Below are 21,725 nucleotides of genomic sequence, written 5' to 3'. Positions count from 1 at the left end.
TGTAGGGTGTTCGTGGAAGGGGAAGGGAACCCTCCACTCTTTCCTGTCAACCCCTTCCTTACCCTCCCTCTCCTATTTTAGGGAACCCTCCCTAAACCATTTCTGGCTAACTGATCTAATCTGCATCTAACTGTCCTCCACCCCTGTCCCCTCTGATAGGTCCCGACTTTCACACAGTCATACTCAAGTTATGTTTTCCCTTTGTGACTATTTCTCAATCCAGGTTGTCTCAAGGTCTCCTTCTCTTTCCTCTTTTTTTTTTTCCCCCTCCAGTTCAGTTGATTTACGCTTCTCATGTACTGCGTCTGAGTTCGGAACACACGAGCTCTCCGCGAGCTCCCCTCTTTCAGCACCTGCTTCTCCGTCCCTCCATCTCTCAACCTCTCCTCGACGGCCGGACCCCTGACCCTCACGTGCATACCGTTTGTTCAGCACAAAAGCGGGGAGCCCCTCTTTGCTGTGGCTAGGTAGCCAAACTGTTTTAAGAACTGGATATTCGCAGACTGTGCTGGAGAGTCAGACCTCACATCAAGCCTCTAAAGGTGTGCTGAGCGCCGACGCCCCGTAAATGACAACTTCCAGGTTCCTCTCCAACCCCCACAGCTCGCAGAGTCAGCCCCACAAGTGTTCCGGAAGGCACAGACCGAGGACGGAGAAGGAAGGCAGCGCCCGCAGGAACTCCCGCCCCCGCGCCCCCGCGCCCCGCGCCCCCGGCGCTCCCCCAGCCGCGCCCGCGAGCTACGCGAGGACGCGGCGGCGTGCGCGCCGCCCTGGGGGCGGGGCCGGGGGGGTCGCTGGGAGGTGGCGCGGGACGTGCGTGCGTGCGTGCGCGCTCGCGGTGGCGGCGGCGGATCGGAGAGGCCACAGCCGGAGACCGAGCTGGGATCGGGCCCCGGGCGGGGGCGGTGCGAGCGGCGCCGAGCGGACCCTGGGGGCGGGGACGGAGCCGGGGCGGGCGGGACTGGAGCGGAGCCCGGGAACGAGGCGGGAGGGCCCAGGGTCTCGGGTTGGGGGGGTGGAGCCGCACTTCGTCGCCGCGGGGGTGCCGGGACTCCGGCCGCAGTGCCGCCGCCATCACGGACTTCCTGTGGGACAAGCGCACGGGCCTCGCCGCCAGAACGGTGAGCGCGCGGGCTGGCGGGCCGCGGGGCCGCGCGGAAAGATGGCGACCGCGGAGCGGGAGGGGGCAGAGTGGGGCCGGGGCCCCGGCCGCGGGGCGCGAGGGGAGGAGGAGGGTAGAGCCCTGCGAGGCGGCCGAGGTGAGGAGGAGGGAGGTGAGGAGGAAGGCCGGCCTGCCCTCGGTGGGCCCGGGAGGACCGATGGGAACTCGGGAGGGGCCGGAGTCGCAGAAGGGGCGATGGAGCGGGGATGGGAGTGGTTCCCGAGATGGGAAGGAGCGGAACACCAAAGTTGGACCGAGGCTGGGGACGAGGAAGACACCGCCGTGTCACTGGGAGCGACTGCAGGGTTGGACTCGAGGAGTTGGTTCTGGGCTTTCGGAGTGAGAAAGGAGGGCGGGGGGAGGTTTAAAGTTGAGAGAGGTGAACTGGAGGTGCCTCGGGTGGGGAGGGCCTGTGAGGAACTTCGGTGGCGGTGTGTTGGTGGCGGGATGTTGATGTGGCTGGGCTCAACGAGGTTGGATTACCTGGGAGAGTCCTGCGTGTGGCCTTGTTAGAGCGGCACCGAATCAAAGATCATCTTCCTCCTCAATATGAGGAGGTGGGAAGCAGAAGCTCAGAATGAAAGCCAGATGTTGGAGTCATTAAGCCTTTCCACATCTAATCCCCCCCCACTGTAAGACTTCTGTCCCTGGGCCTATATAATTTCATTTTGTTCGCATATACTTATTTTTCTAGTGATTTTTCTTTGGTTTTTTCTTTTAAGGAAAAAAGTATTTGTGTACCATGCTATTGCAGTTCAAATAGCTAACTGGAAGGGGGCCAGCTTTTAGCCAAGTAGTGCTGATATTAATTAAAAACCAGTTATTCAGTACTTCTTAAGCACAAGAGGGGAGGGGCCAAATGGGAAGCTGACTGCAGCTTGGGGCCTCCTGTGTTAAAAACTTTTAAGGGGGATTTGGCCAGTGATGTGAGAGGTGATTAAGACAGTTCAAGAGGGGGGCGCCTGGGTGGCTCAGTCAGTTAAGCGTCTGCCTTCGGCTCAGGTCATGATCCCAGGGTCCTGGGATCGAGCCCCACATCGGGCTCCCTGCTCCGCGAGAAGCCTGCTTCTCCCTCTCCCACTCCCCCTGCTTGTGTTCCCTCTCTCGCTGTCTCTCTCTGTCAAATAAATAAATAAAATCTTAAAAAAAAACACAAAAACACAGTTCAAGAGGTCAGACCCAAATCCCTGGAACTTGCTTATATTTGGTACTGCTATATGCAGAAGCCTGGTAAACTGGACTCCTGCCCACAGGACACAGAATGGTCTGGTTGGGAAGACAAAGATACAGTCTTAATAATTGTAAAACATTTATTACCATGATGTATACAAAAATGTTATTCTATCCAGTTGTGAGGAACTCAGAAATGGCACAGATGTAGTTTAGATTCCAGCCAAGGATGAACTGAGACATCAGTTACACAGTCCCACCTGTAATGAGCTGTGGCCCAGACCTAAAGTTCTTCCTGGAGCCAAGTTTGAGGGAAATCAGTAGAGCAATGAGAGGAAGGGGCTGGCCTGAGGGGAGGGGAGGGTTCCTAGAGTTTTCCACCAGAGTTTGTAGGTGATACATACCCCACTCCACTAAGGAGAAATTATAAGCACAAGGAAGACCAAGGAAGTTGTAGGTCATAAAATGAAGTAGAAGTAAAAGAGCAGAAAGCAGCTTAGCATCTCTGGAGCAGCTAGGCCTCGGAGCAGAATTCTGAAAACTCAGAGCTTTTCCCCACTATTTCTGTTTTTCCTTCCCTTCCAGATGCCTCATCCCCGAAGGTACCATTCCTCAGAGCGAGGCAGCCGGGGCAGTTACCATGAGCACTATCGGAGCCGAAAGCATAAGCGACGAAGAAGCCGCTCCTGGTCAAGTAGCAGTGACCGGACCCGGCGGCGCCGGCGGGAAGACAGCTACCACGTCCGTTCTCGGAGGTGAGGCTTCAGGAGGAGAAACTTGGGTTCAAGGTCACTCACTCAGTTACGTGTTCAAGATTTACTGGTTACACGCTGAGCGGTCGGGGTAAGGCGATAGTCAGGACTGTTAACAGCACAAGCCGTTTGCGCTGTGGTGCTAAGGCGGTTCTCATAGAGGAAGAATGCAGTCAGGGGCTGAGGGGGCGTCCGGCAGCGTTGGTTGGAGGGGGCGGGATGTGTAATTCGGGAAGACTTTTCTAGAGAACGTGCCATCCAGGCTGGTCTGGAGGACAAGGGAGAGTGTCTCAGGCGCAGGGAGAGGAGGCGCAGAAGACTGGGGTCTAGAGCCAGCTGCTGTCCTGACAGGACGAAGGTCTGAGGTTTGAGTGACAGCGGCGTGGGGGGGGGGGCAGTTCGGAGCAGGACCGGAAGTTAGTCAGGAAAGAAATGGCTCTTGGCGCCCTTCGCTGTGTCGCCAGAGGGGAGAGCAGGCCCCAGAGCAGGCGTCCTGGCGCCGTCTTTCCCGCGGTCGCGGCGACCCGGGGCCGCGGGGATCCTCCTCTGTGCCCCGTGACTTCACTGTTCCGGCCTCGGCCCTCGGTGACCTCCCGAGTGCGCGAGGCGGGCGTCCTGCCCCGCCCCCGGTGCTGAGGGCCGCCCGGCCGTCGTGCGGCGGGGCGGCGCCCTTAGTGGCGTGCTGTCCCCCAGCAGCTACGGCGACCGCTCGTCGGACCGGCGGGCGTGCGAGCGGCGGTACTACGGCAGCTACAGGCGCAACGGCTGCAGCCGGGCCCGGGGAGAGGCGTGCTGCGAGGCCGGCTTCCGGCACTCGTGCGAGTTCCCCCGCGAGGACAGCAGCTTCCGCAGCCAGCGCGGCAGCCGCAGGAAGCCCCGGCGCCGGAGGCGGCGCAGCCGGACGTTCAGCCGCTCGTCCTCGGTGAGTGCCGCCGGGCCCTTCCTCTCCCCGCCCGTCTGCCCCCTGGGAGCCCGGTAAGTGCCAAGTGTCCTCGTTCTCAGCTGAGCGACGGGGCAGAGTCCGTCGCCGTCTCCAAGCGCTGCGGCTCCCGGAGGGCCCTGGGGTCTGCTCCGGAGCTGGACGCGCACAGCGTGCTTGTGAACCCCAGCGCCCTCCTCGGCATGCTGGGCTGACTGTGTCGGGAGCAGCTCCTGTGTCCCAGAGGCTTCCGCTCTCTAGTGGGGACCTTGCTTGTGAATAGCCTTTTTCCCACAAGCTCTGGGCTCCATGGCCCCCTCAGCAGGTGGGCTTGGTTGGGGGGCAGAGGGAGATCTGTGCCTGTCTGCAAGGGCGTTGTGTGGAGCATGGGGTCGTGGGTGACACTGGGGACAACACCACCTCTCTGCTCTGCCCGTTCCTCTCCCTTTCCCGTTTTGGGTTTGGGGACTTGGGATTATGCGCCGCTCTCTCTTCTCACCCCGATCCGCCTTACTGCATCTGACGTGTTCCCTTCCACTGTCCCCCATCATCGTCTGTCCCCCCTGGCTGGGCGCCTGTGACCGGTGACCCCTCCACCACCCACCCCGCCTCCCTCCGGCCCCCGCTCCGACACCTGGCTCGCTCCGACCCCCCCCGCCCCCCGCCAGCAGCACAGCAGCCGGAGAGCCAAGAGTGTAGAGGACGACGCTGAGGGCCACCTCATCTACCACGTCGGGGACTGGCTACAAGAGCGATGTACAAGCCAAATCGTAACAATCCTATAGCCTGTAATGGTCCCATAGCCATCCTAACGTCCCGAGCCAACCCAAGTCACAGCCTCTTGCCTTTCCTCAGTGGTGTTGTTTATCTGGGTGGTTTGAGTTGCTGTTGAGAATTGACCTCTGCTGTCCACTCCCAGCTCTCATGGCCCCTGGGTTAAAGGTGGTGGGAATCACGCAGGGGTGTTCTTCCCCTGTGACCATCTGTATCTGTTCCCCCTTCCTTCATCTCCTCACCCCAGGTTGCTGTACCCTTTTTTCTTCCTACTCAGCTCATTCCCCACCTTCTCTCCCTCCCTCTCCCCGACCCTGCTCTTTTTCATTTCAGATGAAATTGTAAGCACTTTGGGAGAGGGGACCTTTGGCCGAGTTGTACAGTGTGTCGACCATCGAAGGTAACTACAGCCCCCTCTGTCCCTGTTCCATACCTGCTAGTATAAAGAGGTAGTGAGCGTTATCTGGGGCTTTTTTGCTGATTAGCCAAAGGTAGGATTTCTTAATCCCCAGACAGCCCCATTCAGTCTGAGATGGTTTTGACGACCCAGCAAAAACCTCTTCTGCCATCCCACAGGGGTGGGGCTCGAGTTGCCCTGAAGATCATTAAGAATGTAGAAAAGTACAAGGAAGCAGCTCGACTTGAAATCAATGTCCTGGAGAAAATCAACGAGAAGGACCCTGACAATAAGAAGTAAGGAAGCAAAGGAGTATGTGGGGAGTGTGAGAGGCTCCACTCCTGCACAGGAACACCTTCCAGGCCTTGGTTAGGCAGGCAGGGGAGTCCTAGACCTTCTCATCCATTCATTTTTTGTTCATCATCTTAGACTAGTAGAATGGTAGGGGCAGGAAGGGAGGGTCTGATGTGCTGTAATCCATTCCCTGTGTTTCCAGGGCAGTGAGATTGCTCTGCAGTTTGGCCCCAGCCCAGGGTGGCCTCTGGAGAGCTGGGCCCTGGAAATGGCCCTGAGACTGAGAATTAGCATTTTCATCAAAAAGTCATTTGAGCTTTCTGTACTGATGAGGCCCCAGACATTTGTATGTAATATTTCTGTCCATGGACCTTTTATAAGCTGAAAGTATAATAAGGACACTAAACAAAGACGCAAGAAGACAATCGGTATAATCATGGGCCCACTGGTGGCTGGTGGTCAGTGAATTTCAGGAGTGGGAGCTGGGGTCAGGGCTTAGGAATGACAGTTTGACAATTCAGGATCCATACTGGAGCCTGGCATCCCACTCTTCAGCCAGTAGAATTGTTTTAACTATTTAAAATGATGCAGGAAAATGGTTTGAAGCTCGGCAGGTAGTATCTCTCTTCTTGGGTCTGCCGGAAAGGCCATTCCGTTGCTGAACTGAGTTTTGTTGGTGATGCTAGCTGGCGTGTTTTTACACAAGCCTGTGGAATCAACAGCTTTGCGGTCCCTCCTTGTTGGAGGGGTGGTGGGCAGATGGGAGCTCATCAGACCTCCCCCTCCCCCATCTCTCTTCTAGCCTCTGTGTGCAGATGTTTGACTGGTTTGACTACCATGGCCACATGTGCATCTCTTTCGAGCTTCTGGGTCTTAGCACCTTCGATTTCCTCAAAGACAACAACTACCTGCCCTACCCCATCCACCAAGTGCGCCACATGGCCTTCCAGCTGTGCCAGGCCGTCAAGTGTGAGTGCGGTGGGCCGAGGTGGACTTGGGGCAGCCCCTCCCTCTGTGGGACCTCTTCTGTGTCCGTTTACACTGGCTGAGCCCCTCAGCTGTCAACTTGATTATCTGCAGTTCTCTTACTGTCACGTTGACAGCTCCCTCACTTGACTCCTTGACCAGTGTCCTCAGCATCACTGATGAGTCTTACTCCACATGCAAAAATCTAAGAGGAGCTGGAAGAGAAAGCTTCTGAAATCAAAGCATTGAATTACCTCTTTTTTCTCTTCATTTCCCTTCCTTGGGAAAGTGTTAAGTCAGGCTGCAAACACAAAGAGACAAAAAGGCTTCTCAGGCTAGAGGTTTATGTTTGTCTGAGCTGAGATGCTCTCCATTTCCAGCAAAGGTGGGAGCAGGGACGAGTGCAACCAAGGGGGCCAGGTAGGGGAGCCAGATAAGTACATGGTTCCTCTTGGGTTTTCATAACTATGCAGGCTTACGGAGTTGAATTCACAGAATGTCAAGCACATACGTCAAAAGACAAAAAATGCATGGCAGACTCTTTATACATCAGTTGAGAATTACGTTTGTGTCTTACATTGATAAACGTACGGCTTCTTAGACCAGGCATTTCATTTGGATGTAGAGCAGAGAGCAGCCTAGTGATTCTGGACCTGCCTCCTCACCAGCTTTGAGCCAGGTGACCAGACTTGGGGTCACTGGTGTCCGTTAGCCCTGGCCACCTGGACCAACCTTGACTTGGCCTTCTCCCCTGCAGTCCTCCATGATAACAAGCTGACACATACGGACCTCAAGCCTGAAAATATTCTGTTTGTGAATTCAGACTATGAGCTCACCTACAATCTAGAGAAGGTAAGAGGGACAGGCAGCCATGCCACTTTTCCTTTCTTGTAGCCCCTTTCCTCCCTTTCGCTTTCTCCCATATTCTCTCCCGGTCTGGCTCTGAGTAAACCAGAATACCAGAGTAGATTGAAGGGGAGAGGTTGAAGAAGACTTAAATTGGAAGAGAACTTTTAAGGAGGACCTCAGATAACTTTCCAATAGAGTGCAAATGCTTCTAAGATACTTGGTTTGGACTTTCTTCTCCGTAAGGGAAGCTCAGTTCTCTTGACCTATTTTCAGAAACGCTGTATACCAGTCACTTGGAAAAAGTCCAGATGCACAGGGACTTGCATGCTATGCCATGATCATTCCTTAATCCTTTCCCACTCCTAAATATCTGCAGGATACGGGGGATGCTGTAAAGCGGATTCTCCAGTGCGTTATGGGAGCAAGCAGGTCGAGGTGCTTTTTTTAAGGCCTGAAAGCACTTTAGAGAATAGTGGTAAGAGTCTTGGTCCAGGGTGGCTGGGGTCCATTGTCTTCCTGCTCTGCTCCTAGAAACGAGATGAACGCAGCGTGAAGAGCACAGCTGTGCGGGTGGTGGACTTCGGCAGTGCCACCTTTGACCACGAACACCATAGTACCATTGTGTCCACTCGCCATTACCGGGCACCGGAGGTCATCCTTGGTAAGCGGGAGCGAGTGGGGGAACAAGGTTGTCCAAGTATGTGAGCGTGGGTGGTGGGGAGGGGAGGGCCCCCTAAGCATCATAACACCTTGTCCCTCCTGCTCCCTCCAGAGTTGGGCTGGTCACAGCCTTGTGATGTGTGGAGCATAGGCTGCATCATCTTCGAGTATTATGTTGGCTTCACGCTGTTCCAGGTAAGGGGTGGGGTGTCTTCTATAGCCAACCTGGCATTCTACCTGGTTTCCTTGTCTGCTGAGGACCTGCCTGCTCACTCCACATTGCTTATCGTCCTGGAAGCTGGTCTCCAGCAGCCTGTTCTCAGTCCCATGCTCAGTTCTGTCTTTGTTTCCCAGACCCATGACAACAGAGAGCATCTAGCCATGATGGAAAGGATCTTGGGTCCTATCCCTTCCCGGATGATCCGAAAGACAAGGTGAACCTTGAGGGTGTGGGGGGGGGACTTAAAATCTTTTCCTTTTTCTCCACAAGACCGGTCTATTTCACATCATTTTCTTTTTTTTTTTTTTTGACATCTTCCCCTTGCGCCCCACCCCTCCAGCTACTCTCACATGGGGGAATAAGGGAAGTATCCCACAACAAAAGGAACCTCCTGACCCCTCAACCTCCCCTTCCTTTCTAGGAAGCAGAAATATTTTTATCGGGGTCGCCTGGATTGGGATGAGAACACATCAGCTGGGCGCTATGTACGAGAAAACTGCAAACCACTGCGGGTGAGCCAGGCAGGGGTGAGATAGTGCTTACCGCCCAAAGGTCACTTCCTTCCTAAGGTGCTCTGCCCCTGGAAGGCACTTCACAAGCAGAGTTAGGAAGGAAGGGGGAAAACTGAAAGAAGACATCTTTGGTCAATAGAAGAGAGAGAAGAGGGAGTGGTTTTTGGAGGGAAGGAGGTTAGACAGCCAAGTCTTTCTTGAGCCAACCAGAGAGCAAAGCAATGTCCTGGATTCTTGAGTCAGACAGAAAAGAATAAACTACCTTTGAAGAGCTCACATTTTAATGAGGAGCTAAAGAAGATTCATGAAATTGACAAAGATATACACATAGAACTTTCAAAGAGTATGAAGGAAGTAATTGTGCTAGAGGGAAGGTAGAACAGTAATATCAGAAATCCTGGTGACGGTGTGCTCCTGGTAAGGCTGTATTCGTAATAGTATTGGTAAATGGCAGAGCCTTGGTCCTCCAAGGTTGAAAGCTAGAGCCTTGAAGAAAAAGGCAGGACTTGTAAGGCATTGTGCCTCCTCACCTTTTTCCTGCCCTCCACCACCAGCGGTATCTGACCTCAGAGGCAGAGGAACACCACCAGCTCTTCGATCTGATTGAAAGCATGCTAGAGTATGAACCTGCTAAGCGGTTGACCTTGGGTGAAGCCCTTCAGCATCCTTTCTTCGCCCGCCTTCGGGCTGAGCCACCCAACACCAAGTTGTGGGACTCCAGTCGGGATATCAGTCGGTGACGATCAGGCCCTGGGCCCCCCTGCATCTCCTCCAGCAGTGGGTGTCCAGTCCAGGACACTGGTGCTTTTTTATACAAGAGAACAGAGCCGGAGCCCGCCCCTTCCTCCTGGCTCCCTGTATACCTGTGAATATGTGAAATAGTGTAAATATGGAAGAACTTGTACCTGTTGCTCCCTCCCCAGCCTTGTACAGAACGCTGTTCACCCCACACACTTCCCGTCCTCCCCTGCCCCCTCACAGTGGAGTTGGACGGGGGCAGGAGGAGGTAACCGGGTGGCACCTAGCCCATGTTTTATAAGGAATTTTGTACAGTCTTTGTGAAATAAAAATGACGTGCTTCATCGGACCCCCACTCCTGGAGTCTGAGGTGTGGGATGCTGGGCTGGAGGGATAGGGAGATTGGCAGCCCTTCCGAGTTTGTGGATGAAGGGAGTCCATCTTACCCTCCCGAGTCCCCCGGAGGGCCGCGGATCCCCGTTTGTCTGGCGGGGGGGGGGGGTGATGGGTGGGGTGCTTCCTGCGGGTTAGAACCGAGGCACCTGTTCCCTCCGGCGAGGTGAGCATTGGGGAAGGTCCGGCTGCGGTGGCCACCGGCCGGGAGCCCAGGCTAGTCAGCGGCCCGCGCCGGAGGCAGGACGTCTCGGCAGAGCGGGCCGGGACCCCGCTGCGGGGCCTGCCGGGAACTGTAGTTCGTTAGTGGGCGGGGCCTTGCGTCACGTGGGGCGCTTCCGTCCTCGGCTGTGGCCGAGGCGCAGGCGCAGGCCGCCGCCGCTGCAGGGATCCTCGGGGCCCTTCCGGCCTTCGCGGCCAATCCGTGCAGAGCCGAGCGGGCGGACCGGGAGGAGCGGAGGGAGCTCCGGGAGCCGCCGCCGCCGCCGCCGCGCAGGGGCGTGGAGGGCAGGGGCGGCCCGGGTCGCAGTTGCAAACATGGCTCAGAGCGGAGACGGCGGAAACCCCTTCGCCGGGCCCGGCGAGCTTGACAACCCCTTTCAGGTGACGCGCGGGCCTTCTTTGGCTAGCTTGGTGGACTCTTGGCGGGTCTGGACGGGCTAACTTGTCTTCCCAGTCCTGACATTTGTTCCGGGGAAGGGCCGCCACGTGGGGGTGACGGTGACTCCAGACCAGTGAGCACCCTGGGGGGCGGGCCCTGCCCCTATAAGGAGCTGGTGCTAGCAGTGTGGGGTGAAGGCTTGGGGGCAGAAGTTGGGGCGGCAGCGTGGCCTCCGGCGTGCAGTGCTTGGAGCCAGAGGCATCAGAAGAGGCTCCAGGGAGTCCCCCCAGAGGCCCCAGGTGCCAGCTGAGCCCCAGCTCTGCCCACAGGACCCAGCTGTGATCCAGCACCGACCCAGCCCGCAGTATGCCACCCTTGACGTCTACAACCCTTTTGAGACCCGGGAGGTGAGATTCTCGGAGCACAGGATGGCGGGGAGGGGGAGGGTGTGCCTGTAAGCCCACTCTGTCGGGATACAGGGGACTTTTCTGCATGCAAAGGATCTTAGCCCCCGGAGAGAGGCCAGTCTGCCATGGCTTGCCTAACCCTTCTGGGGACACGAGGGCCACCGATCCCGTTTGAGCTCTAAGCGTTAGTCCTGGGAGGACTTGGAGACTGGCAACGCCTGAACCAGAGCTGTATCTGGGGAGGCTTCTTTGAAGAAAAGAAAGAATAGGGCTGGTAGGAGTTGAGGAGAAAACCAGTTATGCTTAGGCATGCATTTAGAGGGCAAGGAATGAGGAGGACCGGACCTGTTTGTCCCACGGAATAGAAAATGCTAAGAGCTTTAAAAAGTGAAGGGGGTGGGTTCGGTAGATGAGTGCCTTGAGTCCTGACTAAGGGATAGGATGTGGGGGGTGACGAGGGCTGCCGCAGCTTAGGAAAGAGTTCTCTGACAGAGGTTCAACTCTCTGGGTCTGGGGGGAGGCTGGGAAATGGGTTCTGGATCTAAAGGTACTCAAGCAGACTCTAGTACCTGCATTGGGAGGGACTAGGTGATCCCTAAAGTCTTTTCCAAAACCAACAGCCCCCACCAGCCTATGAGCCTCCTGCCCCTGCCCCATTGCCTCCACCCTCGGCTCCCTCCTTGCAGTCCTCGAGAAAGCTCAGCCCTGCAGAACCCAAAAACTATGGCTCCTACAGCACCCAGGTAAACAGGGTGTGGGGATGGGGGAGTGGGGGGTCAGATCTGGGCCCAGGACTCCCATCTCCCTCTGCGTGTACTGGGCAGGCTTCAGCTGCAGCAGCCACCGCTGAGCTGCTAAAGAAGCAGGAGGAGCTCAACCGGAAGGCAGAGGAGTTGGACCGGAGGGAGCGAGAACTGCAGCATGCTGCCCTGGGGGGCACAGCTGGTAAGTGGGTTCTTTGCGGGGGCGGGGGGCATTTGACACTTTTGAAGGAGCAAAAAGAACCTAAGAGCGTGGGCTATGGAGCCACATTGCTGAGTTTGAATTTGGGTGCTGTTATTTACTGCCTATGAGCTCTTAGGTAAGTTACTTAATCTTGAGTGTCTCAGTTTCCTTACTTATAAAACAAAAGTAGTATTTGTACATGTTTCACAGGACTTGTGGCAATTAAATAAGGTCCTCCATACAGAGTGCTTGGCATAGTGCCTAGAAGTTGTAAATAATAGTAAACACCATCAGCACTGGTTTTGCTACTCTCTCTCGTCTCCTCGGACCCCGAGTTGGAGGGAGAGAGGACTTGGGGTGGAAGGGAGGGGTGATTCCTTTGCTGGTCTCTGCCTCACGTCTCGGGTCCTCCTGCTCTCTCTCTGCCTTACAGCTCGACAGAACAATTGGCCCCCTGTCCCTTCTTTTTGCCCAGTCCAGCCCTGCTTTTTCCAGGACATCTCCATGGAGATCCCCCAAGAATTTCAGAAGACGGTATCCACCATGTACTACCTCTGGATGTGTGAGTAGTGAGAAGCCTTTTTTGGAGGAAGAGTAAAGGTAGTGACCTTACATCTTTCCTGCCCTGGAGCCTACCCACCTAGAACTCAGCATTTCATCTCTGCTCAGCTTTTGAGTTTAAGGCTAGTTTCTCCAGGAATTTTCCTGGGTTACTCCTTTCATAATATTTACAACTTGTTCTGCCACCCTCTAGAAAACACATGTTCTTGTCCTCTTCCCTTTTCTCTTGTCCTCCTGCATAAACGTTTTCGGAGGCCTTTAAACGTCTTTGCAAAGGTGATCACGTGTGATAGAGATCTGTCTCCACTGTTGAGTTGAGGATTTTGTGAAGGCAGAAGCTTCCCTTCCTTACTCTGCCACGTTTGGGGAGGGTTGTGTGGTGGGCTTCTGTGGGAAGGAGCTCTTGTTGCAGCCCACACTCAGTGTCCTGTACCTCCATCCCTCAGGCAGCACGCTGGCTCTTCTGCTGAATTTTCTTGCCTGCCTGGCCAGCTTTTGTGTGGAGACCAGCAATGGCTCCGGCTTTGGACTCTCTATCCTCTGGGTCCTCCTTTTCACGCCCTGCTCCTTTGTGTGCTGGTACCGCCCCATGTATAAGGCTTTCCGGTAAGTTGAGGGGTGGGGGTGGTGGAGAACTTGGGATGGGCCCCACATCTGCTGCTCCCACCCTCATTCTTCTCTCGCTCTCCCCACTTTTCCTGCCCGCAGGAGTGACAGTTCATTCAATTTCTTCATCTTCTTCTTCATTTTCTTCGTCCAGGATGTGCTCTTTGTCCTCCAGGCCATTGGCATCCCAGGTTGGGGGTTCAGGTCCGTGAGGCTACCCGCCACCCCCACCCACCCCCTTCCCTCGTTCTTCTAGACCAAGTCAGCACTAGGTACTGGGGTAGGAGTTGCTCAAAAGAAGGAAAGGTGCTTGTTTAATGAAAGAAACTGGACCCCCTTCCCGGATGGAGAGAGCCCAGTCAGAACTCTAGACAGGCCTAGGTTTGGGGGAGGAAAAGTACATGTGGTCAATCTGAGAGGGCTTCCTGAAGAAAGCACCCGTGAGCACTTCTGAAGCGGGGATGGAGACTCCTCAACAGAAAGGTCTGTTGGGCTGAGGATGTCTTGGGAGGGCGTGGAGAGCTAGGAGCTAATTGCTCGGAAGCTGGAATCAAACTTTGATGAGGGCGGATATGGTTTGGAATTGTGGTACTTGGGAAGCCGCCAGACTGACGGGGCCGCGACCCCTGGTGGGATGGGTGGGAATAGGGCCCGCTTGCCAACCGGTGGAGAGCGGCCCGTCCTCACTGCCGCGTGCCCTCCTTTCTGGCAGTGGCTGGATCTCCGCTCTGGTGGTGGTGAAGGCCAACAAGGCTGTGGCTGTGCTCATGCTGCTGGTCGCCCTGTTCTTCACCGCCATCGCCGTGCTGGGAATTGTGATGCTCAAGCGGGTGAGGGGCTGTGCGGGAGGCGGGGCCAGAAGCGTGACGTCATGGCCCCGGGGGGCCTGGGGGGTCGTTCGCCCGGCCGCTGGGCGGGCGCTCAGCTCCTGGACTTCTGGGGTGGGGGGGAGCCACGAAGGAAAAGCCCGAGCCGCAGTGAGCGGGTGATGGGGCGGCGGTGGGGTCCCGGCGCCCGCCGATAATCTCTGCCATCTGCTTGCAGATCCACTCCCTGTACCGTCGCACGGGGGCCAGCTTTCAGAAGGCCCAGCAAGAATTTGCCGCTGGGGTCTTCTCCAACCCCGCCGTGCGAACCGCCGCTGCCAACGCAGCCGCTGGGGCTGCCGAAAATGCCTTCCGAGCCCCGTGACCCCCGGCGGGGATGCCCCGGCCCTGCCGCCGGGGGAGCTCACTTAGCCCCCGTCCCTGACGTCTCGGACTCGGTGAGACCCCACTACTCGGGGTCTTCTCTCTGGCGCCCCCAGTCCCGCAGCCATGACTGCTGACCCTGCCCAGGGGTGCGGGGAGCCCGCTGTGACCCAGGCTCGCTTCCCCCGCCACCCCCCAATTAGGCCACACTACTGCCACCTCTTACAAACCCCACCCAGCTTCTCTCTGCTGTGCCAAGACTGTTGTTTCGGTTATTTAAATAAAAAGAAAGCGGAACTGGAACTCCAATCCCCGTTTCCGGAATTTTTACTAGGAACCCGGCCTTTGGAAGAGAAAGGGAGTGTGGCGGGGACTGGAGCGGAAGCAGAATGGGAACCCGGGGGGAAGGTCGGGCAGGGCTGCGGAGCCAGCAGGAGCTGCCGAGGGCGGGGCGGCGGAGCTGCGCGGCTCCGCTACTGACCGGGAAGGCGGCGCCGCCTCTGCTGGGGACGCAGCGGGCCCCGGGCCCCAGAGGCTGGGCGGGGCTGGGGTCGGGCCCCTGGCCCGGGGAGGCCGGCCGAGCCCCTACTCTGCGCCGGGCCCGCGGGCCGACGCCGGCTCCCGGGGTGCCCCGCGCAGCCCCGCCCCGCCCCCGCCCCGCCCCCGCCCCCTCTGCACCGGGCCCGCGGGCCGACGCCGGCTCCCGGGGTGCCCCGCGCAGCCCCGCCCCGCCCCGCCCCGCCCCTCTGCACCGGGCCCGCGGGCCGACGCCGGCTCCCGGGGTGCACCGCGCAGCCCCGCCCCCGCCCCGCCCCGCCCCCGGCGCTGGGCAGGACCTGCTGCCGCCCAAGCTGGGGAGCGCAGCGTGTCGCGGGAGAGCGGGGAGGGCGGCCCCGCAGCCGGTGGCGCCCCGGCTTCTCCCCGCCAGAAGGTCTCGGACCCCAGGACCCCTCCCCTCTTCCTCCCACCCTCCTCGCCTTTATCCTCCCCGCCCTTCCCGGGGTTCTCGACCGCGGCCTCTCCTCACGCCTGGACCTGCCCTTCTCGGCACCCCTGTTCTCCAGGGAGATGCGATGAGCCGGCGCCCCTACGTCCTCATCGCCGTCCCGGGCACGGTGCCCGTCCGGTGCCCGCGGTGGGGAGGGAGCCCCCCGCGACCCCTCCGCGACGCCCCTCCCTTGGGCCCCCGCCCAGCTGGAGGCCCTGGGCCATGCCCCAGGGGACCCATCCGGGCGGTGGGCTCTAGAGCAAAGAGGGTGGAGAGGAGGGAGGACGGGGCCTTGGGCGCCTCTGAGATGCTCCCAAGCGCCAGTGGAGGCCGAGCGAGGCGCAGGCAACCGGGCAGCAGGCATGATGCCCTCGCCCACTGACTCCAGCCGCTCGCTGACCAGCCGACCCAGCACCCGGGGCCTTACCCACCTCCGCCTCCACCGACCCTGGCTGCAGGCCTTGCTCACGCTGGGGCTGGCCCAGGTGCTCCTGGGCGTCCTGGTGGTCACCTTCAGCATGGTGGCCTCCTCTGTCACCACCACTGAGAGCATCAAGAGGTCCTGCCCATCTTGGGCTGGATTCTCGGTGAGTTGGGTGCACAGGCCTTGGGTGGGGTAGGCTCCTGGGGCCCCACCCCTCCACACTAGCTGCCAGTCCAAATGCTGGCCTCTCCTCCCTCTTCTGGGCGGCTGTCTTCTTACAGGGCTGGGCACACCCTGTGGTGAGGGGCTCACTCATGTGCCTCCCCCTTGCCAGGCTGAGCCTGTGCCCACTCTGTCCCCAGCTGGCATTCTCCGGGGTGGTTGGCGTTGTGTCTTGGAAGCGGCCATTCACTTTAGTGGTAGGTGTTAGGGTCTGGTGCCCACTGGGAGGCAGGTGCCCAGCACCTGAGGGTATGCCCGCATGTGCCCCCGAGGAGGGGGGGGACTGGCGGTGCAGTTCATGCCAGGCAGGCATGGATGTGTGTGAAGGGGGCCCCATCCGTGGTAGAGGGTACCCCTGAGGGCCCCCCGCCCTGAGTGTGCACTTGCTTCCCCCAGATCTCCTTCTTCTCCCTGCTTTCGGTGCTCTGTGTCATGCTCAGCATGGCTGGCTCTGTTCTCTCCTGTAAGAATGCTCAGCTGGCCCGAGACTTCCAAGACTGCTCCATGGTGAGACTGAGGAGGGAGGGCCGGAAAGAACTGCTGGGCGGAGTGTGCGGGACACCGGGTTTGTCCTGACTTCGCCCTCCCCTCTGCCACTCAGGAAGGAAAGGTCTGTGTGTGCTGCCCCTCCGTCCCCCTGCTCCGGCCCTGTCCAGAGTCAGGGCAGGAACTGAAAGTTGCCCCTAACTCCACCTGTGACGAAGCCCGAGGAGCCCTCAAGGTGAGCGAGCCATTCCTTTCTCCCCCACCATCTCCCTGGTTTTCACCTTTGCCTCCCCTTCTGGAGTCCTCACAGGCCCAGAACTTGTGGGATTCACCCCTCCCCAGACCCCGCTCACATCCCTCTTCCTCTCTGGCTTTCAGAACCTGCTGTTCAGCGTCTGTGGGCTCACCATTTGTGCCGCCATCATCTGCACCCTCTCTGCTATTGTCTGCTGCATCCAGATCTTCTCCCTGGATCTCGTGCACACGGTGAGAGGCGGGCCAGGGCCAGCCAAGCAGGTGTGATGCGGGGCAGGGGTGTGTGTGCCCGGACTGGGCTTGAGGGGATGGTGGCTGCGGCGCTGGCTCTGAGCCTCAGGGGCTGTGGGTCATGTATTAGCCACATCTAGTGTAGGGATGTTTAGGGGGGTTCACGGAAGGATGAGGAGGGGAAGTGGGGGGAGCGAGAGAAATATGTGATCTTAGCCCAGAGAGCGGACATTAAATGGGACTACAAGTTGGGTGAAGTCCAGAAGATCCTAGGTGGGGACGAGGGTGAAGGGTTGATGTTCTAGTGGGGGCAGAGAACGGGTGGCAATTCTGGATGTAGATGGGGCCATAAGTGGAGGACTTTCTGGATGATTGGGGCAGAGAGAGAAGAGGAGCTGGTTCTGGCTGAGGGAGGAGGCAGGACCAGGAGAACGTGGAGGAGTCTGGGAGCCTAGGAGCTGCATTCCCAGAAACCAGGCCTGCCGATCTGCTTGCTCCCCAGCAGCTGGCCCCTGAGCGCTCAGTCTCAGGCCCCCTGGGGCCTCTGGGCTGTACGTCGTCACCCCCAGCTCCTCTCCTACACACCATGCTGGACTTGGAGGAATTCGTACCACCGGTGCCCCCTCCGCCCTACTATCCCCCAGAGTACACCTGCAGCTCAGAAACAGATGCACAGAGGTGAGGCCTGGTGGAGTCCTGCTGGGGAAACTGAGCAGGGGGCCAGGGCTGCAGCCTGGATTGCTGGGGAAGGAGCTCTGTGGAGTAGGAGTGCTCTTCCAGGCTCTTACCTCTCCCTCATCCTGCCAGCATCACCTACAATGGCTCCATGGACAGTCCGGTGCCCTCGTACCCTACGGATTGCCCCCCTTCTTATGAGGCCGTCATGGGGCTACGAGGAGACAGCCAGGTGAGAGCAGGGCTCGGTGTGGCCTGGGGAGCTGGCGAGAGAGCCTGAAAAGCTGAGGGAGCTGCTGTCACTGGACAAAGAAAACAGTAGTCCTCACAGTCTTTGTGGCACCTGGTCTTCCCTAGAGCCCGGGGGTGGGGGTGGGGGGGACTATTATTTCTATTTTACAGATGTGGAAACTGAGGCCCACATAACTGGCCTGCACAGGGTGGCAAAGCTGGACTGAAAGCTAGGTCTTCAGAGCTCTGTCCAGCACACAGCACATGGGGTGGCCACATTAGCCTGTCGGGCTGGCCCCCTGACGCTCGCGTTTTCTGCAGGCCACTCTGTTTGATCCTCAGCTTCACGATGGCTCCTGCATCTGTGAGCGGGTGGCCTCCATTGTAGACGGTGAGCAAAATGGGGAGGGGGGCAAGGGCTGGGCTGCCTCCGAGAGCAGAGCTGGGCGGGGCGCTGGACTTGACCTGCCTCCTCTGAGGCCGCTCTGGAGGCAGCGTGGCCGCCGAGGGGCTGCGAAAAGACTGGTGCCCCCCCCACGCCCCCCTGCCGCCCACAGTGTCCATGGACAGCGGGTCTCTGGTGCTGTCGGCCATCGGTGACCTCCCTGGGGGCTCGAGCCCGTCGGAGGACTCGTGCCTGCTGGAGCTGCAGGGCTCCGTGCGCTCCGTCGACTACGTGCTCTTCCGCTCCATTCAGCGCAGCCGCGCCGGCTACTGCCTCAGCCTGGACTGCGGCCTGCGCGGCCCCTTTGAGGACAGCCCCCTGCCGCGGCGACCCCCGAGGGCCGCCCGCTCCTATTCCTGCTCGGCCCCCGAGGCCCCACCCCCGCTGGGGGCCCCCACGGCCGCCCGCAGCTGCCACCGGCTGGAGGGCTGGCCGCCCTGGGTGGGACCCTGCTTCCCCGAGCTGAGGCGGCGGGTCCCCCGGGGAGGCAGCCGGGGAGGCGGCCGGCCCGCTGCGGCCCCTCCCGCCTGCGCCCCCACTCGCCGCTTCAGCGACAGCTCAGGTTCCCTCACCCCCCCGGGGCACCGGCCTCCTCATCCGGCTCCCCGACCACCGCTGCAGCTGCCGCGGTCCCACAGTGACCCAGGCATCATCACCTCCAGCGACACCGGTGAGCATCCCCCCGCCCAAAGTTCAGGAGCGCACAGGCAGGGGAGTTAGAGGGCCAGGGGTGCCCGCCAGGATTTAGGACACCGTGGAGATCCCCAAGGAGGAAGAAGGGGTGAGTTCACTCCTGCAGTAGACACTTCTGAGTGCTCACCTCCTAAAAACCCACCATCAGTAGCTGAAGGGCTAAAACCAAACTCCACAGCTCCCAGCTGGGGCTAGTTACCCACCCTCTCCAAGCCTCGGCTTCCCGCCTGTTCATGGGGCGCAGTAGCGGCCCCTGGGCCCAGGTGCTCGAGTTACTGATGAATGAGGTGATGCGATAGAATCTTAGCACTGGCCTTGTGTGCCAAGTACTGGGGGGACTGGGGGGGATGCAGCCACCAACCAGACCGCCTTAGTCCCTGTCTAGCTGGGCTCTACCATCGGGTTTCTGGCAGACAGAGGCAGAGGGGATGCCCGCTCGGTTGAGGGTGGAGTGTGGAGTGTGGGGGCTGGGAAAGCTCCTCTGGGCTTGAGTCTCTCCTGGAGGGCGTGTCCACTGGGCCCTTCCAGTCCCTCCCTCTCCTCCCCAGCTGACTTCAGGGACCTTTATACCAAAGCGCTCGAGGAAGAAGCTGCTTCCGTTTCCTCTGCAGATACAGGTCAGGCGTGTGATTGGTACCGAGGTGGAGGGAGGCGGTTATGGGAGTTTTGCCTGGCCCTCCGTGCACCTCCCTTCCCACCTTCTCTGTCTCCAGGGCTCTGCTCTGAAGCCTGCCTCTTCCGTCTAGCCCGCTGCCCTTCGCCCAAATTGCTACGTGCCCGCTCAGCTGAGAAACGGCGCCCCGTGCCCACCTTTCAAAAGGTCCCCCTGCCCTCGGGCCCAGCACCTGCCCACTCCCTGGGAGACCTGAAGAGCAGCTGGCCGGGCCGAGGCTTGGTCACTCGTTTCTTCCAGATGTCCAAGAAGGCCCCAGACCCCAGTGGGAATGGGGCCCATGGGCTTAAGCAGGTAGGAGTTAGGGGAGTCTGGGAAGATAACCAGGAAAGCCTGGAGCTTCGGGCTGAGCCACACTGATGCCCTGTCCTGTGCCCGCCTCTAGGTGCCTCGGAGCCCATGGGGCCGGCCAGGCCGAGAGAGCCTCCACCTTCGAAGCTGTGGCGACCTGAGCTCTGGCTCTTCCCTGCGGCGCCTCCTGTCTGGCCGCCGGCTCGAGCGTGGTACCCGCCCCCACAGCCTCAGCCTCAGTGGGGGCAGCCGGGAGACTGGGCTCTGACCCAGGCTTCTTGCCACTCTGAACAGCTCCAGATGAATGCTGGGGCCATAGGCACCAGCTGGTTGGGACCAACCAGCACCCCATGCACTGGCTGACACAAAAAGAAACCCGCTGAACACCCCCAGAAGTATCCCTTTGCCTCCTACCTCTGGGAGCTCCTCCTGCTTGCTGCTGCCCCTCGGGACTGGGAGGGCTCCTGTCCTGTGCTGCATGGGTATTTGGGTGTTCAGGCTGGCGTGGGGAGAGGCCCCTGCTTACAGCATCGGAAGAGGAAAATAAAGCCCTAGCCCAGCATGAGCAAGCTCTCTGACTGGACAGGGGCACTCTGGCCAGGGCAAAGGCATGTCCCGGTGCTTATGCACAGGGGGCTGTGTGCCTGTGCAATGGGGTGGTAAGGCATGAAGAGCCCGAGAAATCTGGGTGGCTCTCGGATCTGCCACCTCTAGCTGCATGACCGTGGGCAAATTATTTAACCTCAACTGCCTGATCTATAAAACATTGTGAAGATGAATGTTTGTAAAGCTCTTAATACACTAAATAAGCCTTCAGTAAATTTCAGTTTTCCCCCTTCTCCTCGGGGTCATTCTTTGTCACCATGGAAATTTGTTCTGGTATCTCCCATAGGTAAGAAAATCTCTCCAGGCATTTATTTCCAGCCGTCTATATCTCTGCTCATTTTCATAGCAAAAATGTTTTCTCTCTGCGTTTCCTCCTCTTCTTAGAACACTCCCATCAGGCTCCATCCCCCCCCCTCCCTAGGCACTGCCCCTTTAAAAGTGTTCAGTAACCAAAAAAGGTAAAAGCCCCAATGGCCATTTCTCGGCCTGCATGTCACTTGACTCCTGAGAAACTTTTAAGCCAGATAATCCGCATCTTTTCTCTTGAATTTTGCCCTTTCTTGTCTTTGAAGACCTCATACTCCTACTTTTCCTCTCTACCCTCTCGGTCTCCTTTGCCATATCCTCTACCTCTGCTGGGCCGTCTGATGCTGGAGAACCCAGGGTTTTCCCCGTGGCCCTCTCCTATTTTCTGCCTGCAAGTGGTACTAGCAAAACCCATGGCTTTAAATACCGTCTACCTGTCCATGCATAACTCTCTCCTTGGTCCCTCTCCATGAGCTCCACCCTCCAACTTGACGTGTCTGCCTGGATGTCCAATGGACGTCTCAGACTCACTGTGACCACAAATGAACCTTGAGTCCCATCCCCGGCACCTGTTCCCATCTCAATAAACTGCAGCACCATTCACCTGGTTGCACATTCCAAAAGCTTGGGAATCATCCTGATTTTATTTCTTCCCTCACCCAGCACAACCCAATCCCATCCTGAATTCAGGCGTTTCACCAGCTACCTAGGTAGGTTCAAGCCACGCCCCTCTCCCCCAGCCTCTGACCTGGTCTATTTTCCACTCTTCCTAAAAATCTGTGCTAAGGGGCGCCTGGGTGGCTCAGTCGTTAAGCGTCTGCCTTTGGCTCGGGTCATGATCCCGGGGTCCTGGGATCGAGTCCCACATCGGGCTCCCTGCTCGGTGGGAAGCCTGCTCTCCCTCTCCCACTCCCGCTATCTCTGTCTCTGTCAAATAAAATCTTAAAAAAAAAAAAAATCTGCGCTAAGAAATCATGTCACACCAAGGTTCTGCCTGAGTCTACGGGGGTCCCGCTGTACTGAGAATACCCTCCAGACTCCCGAGCAGACTATGGCCAGGTGCACAGCCTGTCTCCCTCTGCT

General features: G+C 58.5%; 3 protein-coding genes across 14 annotated transcripts; all 3 read left to right on the top strand.

Moving 5' to 3' along the window:
- The first annotated feature begins 853 nt into the window (after window positions 1-853).
- CLK2 (CDC like kinase 2) lies at window positions 854-9,762 on the top strand. 6 transcript variants are annotated; one of them, XM_064593673.1, is made up of 13 exons: window positions 854-1,121; window positions 2,918-3,087; window positions 3,778-4,006; window positions 4,672-4,759; window positions 5,111-5,177; window positions 5,354-5,470; window positions 6,271-6,437; window positions 7,192-7,286; window positions 7,815-7,944; window positions 8,056-8,138; window positions 8,298-8,377; window positions 8,585-8,648; window positions 9,230-9,762. In XM_064593673.1, exons 2-13 carry the CDS (start codon window positions 2,918-2,920, stop codon window positions 9,413-9,415), a joined length of 1,476 nt encoding a protein of 491 aa, XP_064449743.1. In that variant the 5' UTR covers window positions 854-1,121; the 3' UTR covers window positions 9,416-9,762. The 6 variants fall into 6 exon arrangements, with proteins under 6 accessions (XP_064449743.1, XP_045732529.1, XP_045732530.1 ...); XM_045876573.2 differs by having other exon boundaries at window positions 862-1,121; window positions 8,585-8,675; XM_045876574.2 differs by having other exon boundaries at window positions 863-1,121; window positions 4,675-4,759; window positions 8,585-8,675.
- Window positions 9,763-10,164: 402 nt separating this feature from the next.
- SCAMP3 (secretory carrier membrane protein 3) lies at window positions 10,165-14,425 on the top strand. 3 transcript variants are annotated; one of them, XM_045876578.3, is made up of 9 exons: window positions 10,174-10,409; window positions 10,737-10,814; window positions 11,435-11,557; window positions 11,639-11,759; window positions 12,193-12,321; window positions 12,767-12,926; window positions 13,029-13,130; window positions 13,639-13,756; window positions 13,971-14,425. In XM_045876578.3, exons 1-9 carry the CDS (start codon window positions 10,344-10,346, stop codon window positions 14,115-14,117), a joined length of 1,044 nt encoding a protein of 347 aa, XP_045732534.1. In that variant the 5' UTR covers window positions 10,174-10,343; the 3' UTR covers window positions 14,118-14,425. The 3 variants fall into 3 exon arrangements, with proteins under 3 accessions (XP_064449747.1, XP_064449746.1, XP_045732534.1); XM_064593676.1 differs by lacking the exon at window positions 13,639-13,756 and having other exon boundaries at window positions 10,170-10,409; XM_064593677.1 differs by lacking the exons at window positions 11,639-11,759; window positions 13,639-13,756 and having other exon boundaries at window positions 10,165-10,409; window positions 12,255-12,321.
- A 468-nt stretch (window positions 14,426-14,893) lies between these two features.
- Window positions 14,894-20,569, top strand: ENTREP3 (endosomal transmembrane epsin interactor 3). Of its 5 annotated transcripts, none has more exons than XM_045876571.3 (12): window positions 14,894-15,691; window positions 15,891-15,947; window positions 16,147-16,257; window positions 16,352-16,471; window positions 16,615-16,722; window positions 17,225-17,400; window positions 17,530-17,629; window positions 17,950-18,019; window positions 18,186-18,743; window positions 19,315-19,383; window positions 19,513-19,733; window positions 19,825-20,569. In XM_045876571.3, exons 1-12 carry the CDS (start codon window positions 15,467-15,469, stop codon window positions 19,996-19,998), a joined length of 1,989 nt encoding a protein of 662 aa, XP_045732527.1. In that variant the 5' UTR covers window positions 14,894-15,466; the 3' UTR covers window positions 19,999-20,569. The 5 variants fall into 5 exon arrangements, with proteins under 5 accessions (XP_045732527.1, XP_064449739.1, XP_045732528.1 ...); XM_045876569.3 differs by having other exon boundaries at window positions 14,896-15,691; window positions 19,480-19,733; XM_045876570.3 differs by having other exon boundaries at window positions 14,897-15,691; window positions 17,228-17,400; window positions 19,480-19,733.
- The last annotated feature ends 1,156 nt before the right edge of the window (window positions 20,570-21,725 follow it).

This window comes from Mirounga angustirostris, unplaced genomic scaffold, assembly GCF_029215605.1.
Source record: "Mirounga angustirostris isolate CCGP_5_RB_7025 unplaced genomic scaffold, mMirAng1.0.hap1 SCAF_6, whole genome shotgun sequence".
Taxonomy (NCBI): domain Eukaryota; kingdom Metazoa; phylum Chordata; class Mammalia; order Carnivora; family Phocidae; genus Mirounga; species Mirounga angustirostris.
Note: the sequence above shows the minus strand (reverse complement) of the source record. Positions and strands in the feature narration are given on the sequence as shown.